The sequence below is a fragment of the Pollachius pollachius genome (assembly GCF_949987615.1).
Source record: "Pollachius pollachius genome assembly, chromosome: 6".
Classification (NCBI taxonomy): Eukaryota; Metazoa; Chordata; class Actinopteri; order Gadiformes; family Gadidae; genus Pollachius; species Pollachius pollachius.
Window position 1 is genome coordinate 261,236 of NC_136939.1, and position 10,000 is coordinate 271,235.

The window sequence follows — 10,000 nt, forward strand, 5'->3', positions numbered from 1 at the left end:
CTACTGTTAATGCTCACAGCTCATTAACTACACATTAACTACAGAGCTACTGTTAATGCTCACAGCTCATTAACTACAGAGCTACTGTTAATGCTCACAGCTCATTAACTACAGAGATACTGTTAATGCTCACAGCTCATTAACTACACATTAACTACAGAGCTACTGTTAATGCTCACAGCTCATTAACTACAGAGCTACTGTTAATGCTCACAGCTCATTAACTACAGAGCTACTGTTAATGCTCACAGCTCATTAACTACACATTAACTACAGAGCTACTGTTAATGCTCACAGCTCATTAAATACACATTAACTACAGAGCTACTGTTAATGCTCACAGCTCATTAACTACACATTAACTACAGAGCTACTGTTAATGCTCACAGCTCATTAACTACATAGCTACTGTTAATGCTCACAGCTCATTAACTACAGAGCTACTGTTACTGCTAACAGTGTGTCTCTTTCTCTCCTAGCCGAGAGGAAGCCTCCGCTGTTCAACATGAATGCAATGAGTGCCTTGTACCACATCGCGCAGAACGAGAACCCCACCCTGCAGTCCAGCGACTGGTGAGACACACTCACACACACACACACACACACACACACACACACACACACACGCACACACAGGGGTAGGAAGCTAGGAGGAACAGTGGTGTTGAGTTCAGGATTTTGGGGCACAATCGTGCGTTTCTGAACTCTGGTTTCTGTTTTCTGCAGGTCGGATTTATTTAGAAACTTTGTTGATTCTTGCCTTCAGAAAATTCCCCAGGATCGGCCACACTCTGACGACATGCTGGGTGTAAGAACACACACACACACACACACACACACACACACACACACACACACACACACACACACAAACAATCAGACATAACACCACTGTAGATATGTATTCATTAACCCCCTCTCGCCCCAGCATGCCTTCCTGCAGCGGGAGCGCCCTGACTCGGTGCTCATGGAGCTGGTCCTCCGTACCAAGGAGGCGGTGCGGGAGCTGGACAACCTGCAGTACCGCAAGATGAAGAAGCTGCTGTTCCACGAGGCACCCAATGGGCCCGCCCCCACCGAGACCCCCCACGGGGACCCCGAGGTCTGTGTGTGTGTGTGAACATTTTCACGTCACCGTCCGTAACTCAGATGATGAAGCAGTGAATGTAAACACAGGAAGGAGTTCCACCCCCACACCCACACAGGGGGGGCATTAGTGCAGTCCTCAGGAGAAACAGGTCACAAGATGTCTGACTAACCCTAGGCCTTCACACTGCCAAGCCGGTTCGGTCGCGGCTTGGCACGCCGGCAATTTCAACGTCTTGCCTGTGAAACCGAGGGGGTCAAATCCCCCGTTCGTCACAGCGCCGGCTTTCTTGGTTTACTGGAAAACCTCTACCCAAGTCCTGACCTGGAACCGTGGAGCCGTCTAATCACATTTACATCAAAATGAAACCGCCAACGTGTGTAGGGTCAGGGAGGGTACATTGGGGTGCTAGCTCAAGCAGGCAATTCATCTTGGGCAGTGTAAACGCACGGACCATGCCGGGAAAAAGGCGTGCATAAGACGGGCATATTTGGCAGTGTAAAAACGTCTACTGTGCCTGGGAGTAACCCTGGTCTGTCTGGCTGCCTGGCTGTCTGTCTGCTTCCTGTCCCAGGAGCTGGAGGCGGGGGGTGGGCGGGGGGGCAGCGTGGGCAGCAGTCAGTCCATCCCCAGCATGTCCATCAGCGCCAGCTCCCAGAGCAGCTCCGTCACCAGCCTCCACCCGGAGGAGCTGCTGGAGGGGGAGAACACCGTCATGTCCAGCAACTCCGTCATCCACGTCAAGCCGGTGGGTACAGGGTGGAGGTCGCCCTCACCTCCGGGCCTCGGCCCCCCAGTGCTGCAGGACAGCTCTGTACTGGTACTGCAGTACCAGTACAGAGCTGCACTGGTCTCTGTCTCTGTCTCTCACTCACTCACTCTGTCTGTCTCTCACTCTGTCTCTCTCTCACTCTGTCTCTCACTCACTCACTCTGTCTGTCTCTCACTCTGTCTCTCTCTCACTCTGTCTCTCACTCACTCACTCTGTCTCTCTCTCACTCTGTCTCTCTCTCACTCTGTCTCTCACTCACTCACTCTGTCTGTCTCTCACTCTGTCTCTCTCTCACTCTGTCTCTCACTCACTCACTCTGTCTCTCTCTCACTCTGTCTCTCTCTCACTCTCTCTCTCTCGCTCTGTCTGTCACTCACTCACTCTGTCTCTCTCTCACTCTGTCTCTCTCTCACTCTGTCTCTCACTCACTCACTCTGTCTCTCTCTCACTCTGTCTCTCTCTCACTCTGTCTCTCACTCACTCTGTCTCAATCTCACTCTGTCTGTCTCACTCTGTCTCTCACTCACTCACTCTGTCTCTCTCTCACTCTGTCTCTCTCACTCACTCTGTCTCTCTCTCACTGTCTCTCTCTCACTCTGTCTCTCTCACTCACTCTGTCTCTCTCTCACTCTGTCTCTCAATCTCACTCTGTCTGTCTCACTCTGTCTCTCTCTCACTCTGTCTCTCTCTCACTCTCTCTCTCTCGCTCTGTCTGTCACTCACTCACTCTGTCTCTCTCTCACTGTCTCTCTCTCACTCTGTCTCTCTCACTCACTCTGTCTCTCTCTCACTCTGTCTCTCTCTGTCTCTCACTCACTCTGTCTCTCTCTCACTCTGTCTCTCTCTCACTCTGTCTCTCTCTGTCTCTCACTCACTCTGTCTCTCTCTCACTCTGTCTCACTCTCACTCTCTCTCTCACTCTGCCCCCCCCAGGAGGAAGAGGGGGGTTTGGTGTTGGAGGAGGCTGTCCCCAGCGGCCCCTCGGAGCCCCCCCCACCGGGCCCCAAGAAGCACCGCAACCGGGAGCACTTCGCCACCATTAGGACCGCCTCTCTGGTGAGGACCCCACCCTTCTGACCCCACCCTACTGACCCCACCCTACTGACCCCACCCCTAGACCTAGCCGTCTATGCTGCAGCCTCCTCATGTCCAGATGACCCGGTCCTGTGTCACACTAGTCTGCTCTCTGCACATCGCTGCCCCCTAGTGGATGGCCTTAGTATTTTCTTTCTATTTATGTGTATATAGTTAGAAATACCTGGTCTCCCTGGGGTAACGGCTGCCCCCCCCCCCCCAGGTGACCCGGGAGATGCAGGAGCACCAGCAGGACTCGGGGCTGCGGGAGCAGATGTCAGGCTACAAGCGCATGCGGCGGCAGCACCAGAAGCAGCTGCTGGCGCTGGAGAACAAGCTGCGGGCGGAGCTGGAGGAGCAGCGAGGCAGGCTGGACAAGGAGCTGGAGGCCCAGAGGAGCACCTTCAGCCAGGACACGGACAAGCTGCTCAAGAAGCACCAGGCCGCCATGGACAAGGACGTACGTACTGGCAGGCCCTGGGTCCCCTGGTCCTGGGCCCTGGGTCCCCTGGTCCCAGGCCCTAGGTCCCCCTGGTCCCAGGCCCTGGGTCCCCTGGTCCTGGGCCCTGGGTCCCCCTGGTCCCAGGCCCTAGGTCCCCCTGGTCCCAGGCCCTGGGTCCCCTGGTCCCAGGCCCTAGGTCCCCCTGGTCCCAGGCCCTGGGTCCCCTGGTCCCAGGCCCTAGGTCCCCCTGGTCCCAGGCCCTGGGTCCCCTGGTCCTGGGCCCTGGGTCCCCCTGGTCCCAGGCCCTAGGTCCCCCTGGTCCCAGGCCCTGGGTCCCCTGGTCCCAGGCCCTAGGTCCCCCTGGTCCCAGGCCCTGGGTCCCCTGGTCCCAGGCCCTAGGTCCCCCTGGTCCCAGGCCCTGGGTCCCCTGGTCCCAGGCCCTAGGTCCTAGGTCCCCTGGTCCCAGGCCCTAGGTCCCCCTGGTCCCAGGCCCTAGGTCCCCCTGGTCCGAGGCCCTAGGTCCCCCTCGTCCGAGGCCCTAGGTCCCCCTGGTCCCTGGCCCTAGGTCCCTTGGTCATTGGACCGGCTAGAGACCCAGGGAGGAAGGATGTGTTGTCTAAAGTTTGTCCGTCTGTCCTGGTTCTCATCTGTTTCTCCTGTTCTGTGTCTGTCTGTCCTGTTCTGTGTCTGTCTGTCCTGGTTCCCGTCTGTCTCTCCTGTTCTGTGTCTGTCTGTCCTGTTCTGTGTCTGTCTGTCCTGGTTCCCGTCTGTCTGTCCTGTTCTGTGTCTGTCCTGGTCCCCGTCTGTCTGTCCTGTTGTGTGTCTGTCTGTCCTGTTCTGTGTCTGTCTGTCCTGTTCTGTGTCTGTCTGTCCTGGTCCCCGTCTGTCTGTCCTGGTCCCCGTCTGTCTGTCCTGGTCCCCGTCTGTCTGAATCATGTCTCTGTGTTTGTGGTCCAGCTGAAGACGTTCACCAGCGATGAGAAGAAGTTCCAGCAGCACATCCAGCTGCAGCAGAAGAAGGAGCTCAGCAGCTTCCTGGAGTCCCAGAAACGGGAGTACAAGCTCCGGAAGGAGCAGCTCAAGGAGGTGAGCTGGTCCACTGGTCTCACTCCCCTGGTCTCACTCCCCTGGTCTCCCTCCCCTGGTCTCCCTTCCCTGGTCTCACTCCCCTGGTCTCCCTCCCCTGGTCTCACTCCCCTGGTCTCCCTCCCCTGGTCTCCCTCCCCTGGTCTCCCTTCCCTGGTCTCCCTCCCCTGGTCTCCCTCCCCTGGTCCTACTGCCCTGGTCTCCCTCCCCTGGTCTTCCTCCCCTGGTCTCCCTCCCCTGGTCTTCCTCCCCTGGTCCTACTGCCCTGGTCTCACTCCCCTGGTCTCACTCCCCTGGTCTCACTCCCCTGGTCTCCCTCCCCTGGTCTCAATTCCCTGGTCTCCCTCCCCATGTCTCACTCCCCTGGTCCTACTGCCCTGGTCTCCCTCCCCTGGTATCACTCCCCTGGTCTCCCTCCCCTGGTCTTACTGCCCTGGTCTCCCTCCCCTGGTCTCCCTCCCCTGGTCTCCCTCCCCTGGTCTCACTGCCCTGGTCTCCCTCCCCTGGTCTCCCTCCCCTGGTCTCACTCCTCTGGTCTCCCTCCCCTGGTCTCCCTCCCCTGGTCTCCCTCCCCTGGTTCCTCGCGGGCTGCAGAGGGTGGGTTCTGCCTAAAGTCTTGTGTTGTTCTCCAGGAGCTTCAGGAGAACCAGTCGACTCCTAAGAAGGAGAAGCAGGAGTGGCTGTCCAAGCAGAAGGAGAACATCCAGCACTTCCAGGTCCGTCCCACGATCATCTGCACATGCTCAGACAGGGACCTCGTTACTGCTGAACCAATAGGATGCTCAGACAGGGACCTCGTTACTGCTGAACCAATAGGATACTCAGACAGGGACCTCGTTACTGCTGAACCAATAGGAGAGGACTAGTGTTAATGCTGCCCTAAACCAATAGGAGAGGACTAGTGTTAATGCTGCCCTAAACCAATCCCTCTCCTGTTCTGTGTCTGTCTGTCCTGTTCTGTGTCTGTCTGTCCTGGTTCCCGTCTGTCTGTCCTGTTCTGTGTCTGTCCTGGTCCCCGTCTGTCTGTCCTGTTCTGTGTCTGTCTGTCCTGTTCTGTGTCTGTCTGTCCTGGTCCCCGTCTGTCTGTCCTGGTCCCCGTCTGTCTGTCCTGGTCCCCGTCTGTCTGTCCTGTTCTGTGTCTGTCTGTCCTGGTTCCCGTCTATCTGTCCTGTTCCGTGTCTGTCTGTAGGTGGTGTTAATGTGTTGTCAGGGTGGTGTTAATGTGTTGTCAGGGTGGTGTTAATGTGGTGTCAGGGTGGTGTCATGGTGGTGTTAATGTGGTGTCAGGGTGGTGTTAATGTGGTGTCAGGGTGGTGGTAATGTGTTGTCAGGGTGGTGTTAATGTGTTGTCAGGGTGGTGTTAATGTGGTGTCAGGGTGGTGTTAATGTGTTGTCAGGGTGGTGTTAATGTGGTGTCATGGTGGTGTTAATGTGGTGTCAGGGTGGTGTCATGGTGGTGTTAATGTGGTGTCAGGGTGGTGTTAATGTGTTGTCAGGGTGGTGTTAATGTGGTGTCATGGTGGTGTTAATGTGGTGTCAGGTTGGTGTCATGGTGGTGTTAATGTGGTGTCATGGTGGTGTTAATGTGGTGTCAGGTTGGTGTCATGGTGGTGTCAGGGTGGTGTTAATGTGGTGTCAGGGTGGTGTTAATGTGGTGTCATGGTGGTGTTAATGTGGTGTCAGGGTGGTGTCATGGTGGTGTTAATGTGGTGTCAGGGTGGTGTTAATGTGTTGTCAGGGTGGTGTTAATGTGTTGTCAGGGTGGTGTTAATGTGGTGTCATGGTGGTGTTAATGTGTCAGGGTGGTGTTAATGTGGTGTCAGGGTGGTGTTAATGTGGTGTCATGGTGGTGTTAATGTGGTGTCATGGTGGTGTTAATGTGGTGTCAGGTTGGTGTCAATGTGGTGTTAATGTGGTGTTAATGTGGTGTCAGGGTGGTGTTAATGTGGTTTCAGGGTGGTGTTAATGTGGTGTCATGGTGGTGTCATGGTGGTGTTAATGTGGTGTCAGGGTGGTGTCAGGGTGGTGTTAATGTGTTGTCAGGGTGGTGTTAATGTGGTGTCATGGTGGTGTTAATGTGGTGTCAGGGTGGTGTTAATGTGGTGTCAGGATGGTGTTAATATGGTGTCAGGGTGGTGTTAATGTGGTGTCCTCCAGGCTGTGTCAAACGACATCCTGCCATTTCTAACCGCACTTATTAACTCCTCCCTCACTTCTGGCATTGTTCCAACGCCTTTCAAGACTACCAGAATAAAGCCTCTCCTCAAAAAACCAACCCTTGATACCACTGACATCCAGAATTACAGACCGGTATCTCTTCTTTCATTCCTCTCTAAAACATTGGAACGTGCCGTCGCTAACCAACTGTCCTCCTATCTCTCATCTAATAACCTGCTTGACCCTCACCAGTCAGGCTTCAAAAAAGCACACTCCAGTGAGACGGCTCTCCTCGCGGTGACTGAGTCCCTCCGGGCGGCCAGAGCCTCGTCCCTCTCATCGGTTCTCATTCTCCTTGACTTGTCTGCAGCATTTGACACTGTGAACCACCAGATCCTCCCCGCCACTCTCGCCGAACTTGGCATAGCTGAATCTGCCCTTTCCTGGTTCACATCCTACCTGATGAATCGCACTTATCAGGTAACATGGAATGGCTCCTTGTCCAAACCTTGCACGCTTGATACAGGTGTCCCTCAAGGCTCTGTACTGGGGCCTCTTCTGTTCTCCCTCTACACCAGATCTCTGGGCTCTGTAATTACATCCCACGGCTTTTCCTATCACTGCTATGCTGACGACACTCAGCTATTTCTCTCCGTTCCCTCATCTGACAAAGCCCTGATTGCAACACGCATATCTGAATGTCTGGCAGAAGTCAGCACCTGGACAACTGCCCATCACCTGAGGCTTAACCTCAACAAGACTGAGCTCCTCCTAATACCAGGGAAAGATTGCCCACACATGGACTTACTGGTCACTGTTGAGAACATCATTGTATCTCCTTCTCCAACTGCCAAAAACCTTGGTGTAGTGTTGGACAATCAGTTATGCTGCACCGCAAACATCACTGCGGTGGCCCGATCCTGCAGATTTGCACTTTACAACATCCGCAGGATCCGGCCCTTCCTCACAAGGGAAGCAGATCAGCTTCTAGTCCAATCACTGGTCATCTCCCGCCTCGACTACTGCAACTCGCTCCTGGCTGGACTCCCTGCCTCTGCGATTAAACCCTTGCAGCGCATCCAGAATGCAGCAGCGTGCCTCGTGTTCAACCTACCAAAGTTCTCACATGTAACCCCCCTCTTCCGAGACCTCCACTGGCTCCCTGTAATAGCTCGCATCAGATTCAAGATGACGGTACTGGCATACAAGGCAGTCGATGGAACTGCCCCTGCCTACCTCCAAGCATTAGTAAAGCCACACACCCCAGCTCGATCCCTCCGCTCAACTACCTCAGCTGGACGTCTGGTACCGCCATCGCTAAGAGCAAGCAAAGGTCGATCAGCGAAGTCACAACTTTTCTCTGTTTTGGGACCTCAGTGGTGGAACGAGCTCCCTACCGATGTCAGGATCGCAGAGTCGCTCACCAGCTTCCGCAAAAGACTCAAAACTCACCTGTTCAGAGTTCACCTCGACTCTGCATAGAAACAATGCACAGCCACCATTGAATGTTGTACGTCCTGGCACTTGTACATTGCACTTATTCAAGGTACTTAATTGTGTAGCATCTACAGTAGCTGCTATCATTGCTTTAAACGGGGAATGGGTTAGCCTAGCGATTGTAATACTTGCACTTGGTTCTATGAACGTCTTTACTGTACCGACAGCGATATATTGTTTCACTTCTTATGACAAATGTACTTATTGTAACAAATGCACTTATTGTAAGTCGCTTTGGATAAAAGCGTCTGCTAAATGCCCTAAATGTAAAGGTAAATGTGTCAGGGTGGTGTTAATGTGGTGTCAGGGTGGTGTTAATGTGGTGTCAGGGTGGTGTTAATGTGGTGTCAGGGTGGTGTTAATGTGGTGTCAGGGTGGTGTTAATGCGGTGTCAGGGTGGTGTCAGGGTGGTGTTAATGTGGTGTCAGGGTGGTGTTAATGTGGTGTCAGGGTGGTGTTAATGCGGTGTCAGGGTGGTGTCAGGGTGGTGTTAATGTGGTGTCAGGGTGGTGTTAATGTGGTGTCAGGGTGGTGTTAATGTGGTGTCAGGGTGGTGTTAATGTGGTGTCAGGGTGGTGTTAATGTGGTGTTAATGTGGTGTCAGGGTGGTGTTAATGTGGTGTCAGGGTGGTGTTAATGTGGTGTCATGGTGGTGTCAGGGTGGTGTTAATGTGGTGTCATGGTGGTGGTGCAGGCGGAGGAAGAGGCTAACCTCCTGCGCAGACAGAGGCAGTACCAGGAGCTAGAGTGTCGGCGCTTCAAGCGAAGGATCCTCATCGCCAAGCACAGCGTGGAGAAGGACCTGGCCCGAGAGGTACGCTGTCCCACCCTCTGTCCCCCTCTCAGAGTCCTTCTGACTCCCCCTCTGTCCCCCCCTCTGTCCCCCCCTCTGTCCCCCCTCTGTCCCCCCCTCTCAGTGTCCCTCTGACTCCCCTCTGTCCCCCCTCTGTCCCCCCCTCTGTCCCCCTCTCTGTCCCCCTCTCAGTGTCCCTCTGACTCCCCTCTGTCCCCCCTCTGTCCCCCTCTCTGTCCCCCTCTCTGTCCCCCTCACTGTCCCCCTCTCAGTGTCCCTCTGACTCCCCTCTGTCCCCCCTCTGTCCCCCTCTCTGTCCCCCTCTCTGTCCCCCTCTCAGTGTCCCTCTGACTCCCCTCTGTCCCCCCTCTGTCCCCCTCTCTGTCCCCCTCTCTGTCCCCCTCTCAGTGTCCCTCTGACTCCCCTCTGTCCCCCCTCTGTCCCCCCCTCTGTCCCCCTCTCTGTCCCCCTCTCAGTGTCCCTCTTACTCCCCTCTGTCCCCCCTCTGTCCCCCTCTCTGTCCCCCTCTCTGTCCCCCTCTCAGTGTCCCTCTGACTCCCCTCTGTCCCCCCTCTGTCCCCCTCTCTGTCCCCCTCACTGTCCCCCTCTCAGTGTCCCTCTGACTCCCCAATGTCTCCCCCTCAGAGTCCCTCTGTCTCCTGTGTCCTCTCCTTGTCTCCTCCATGTGTCTCCTCTGTCGTGTCCTCTCCTTGTCTCCTCCATGTGTCTCCTCTGTCGTGTCCTCTCCTTGTCTCCTCCACGTGTCTCCTCTGTCGTGTCCTCTCCTTGTCTCCTCCATGTGTCTCCTCTGTCGTGTCCTCTCCTTGTCTCCTCCATGTGTCTCCTCTGTCGTGTCCTCTCCTTGTCTCCTCCATGTGTCTCCTCCGTCGTGTCCTCTTCTTGTCTCCTCTGTCGTGTCCTCTCCTTGTCTCCTCCACCTGTCTCCTCTGTCGTGTCCTCTCCTTGTCCCCTCTGTCGTGTCCTCTCCTTGTCTCCTCTACGTGTCTCCTCTGTCGTGTCCTCTCCTTGTCTCCTCCACGTGTCTCCTCTGTCGTGTCCTCTCCTTGTCTCCTCCACGTGTCTCCTCTCCTC

At 55.2% G+C, this 10,000-nt stretch overlaps 1 protein-coding gene across 1 annotated transcript in view; it reads left to right on the forward strand.

The window, feature by feature from the left end:
- Nucleotides 1-10,000, forward strand: part of LOC307077410 (serine/threonine-protein kinase TAO1-B-like) — a 20,875-nt gene that overhangs the window by 7,317 nt on the left and 3,558 nt on the right. Inside the window, exons 11-19 of the mRNA XM_079738826.1 lie at nucleotides 480-573; nucleotides 727-808; nucleotides 929-1,102; nucleotides 1,662-1,835; nucleotides 2,793-2,915; nucleotides 3,157-3,393; nucleotides 4,333-4,461; nucleotides 5,094-5,177; nucleotides 8,810-8,929. Coding sequence (XP_079594952.1) covers nucleotides 480-573; nucleotides 727-808; nucleotides 929-1,102; nucleotides 1,662-1,835; nucleotides 2,793-2,915; nucleotides 3,157-3,393; nucleotides 4,333-4,461; nucleotides 5,094-5,177; nucleotides 8,810-8,929 — 1,217 coding nt within the window. The remainder of the gene's footprint in view (nucleotides 1-479; nucleotides 574-726; nucleotides 809-928; nucleotides 1,103-1,661; nucleotides 1,836-2,792; nucleotides 2,916-3,156; nucleotides 3,394-4,332; nucleotides 4,462-5,093; nucleotides 5,178-8,809; nucleotides 8,930-10,000) is intronic.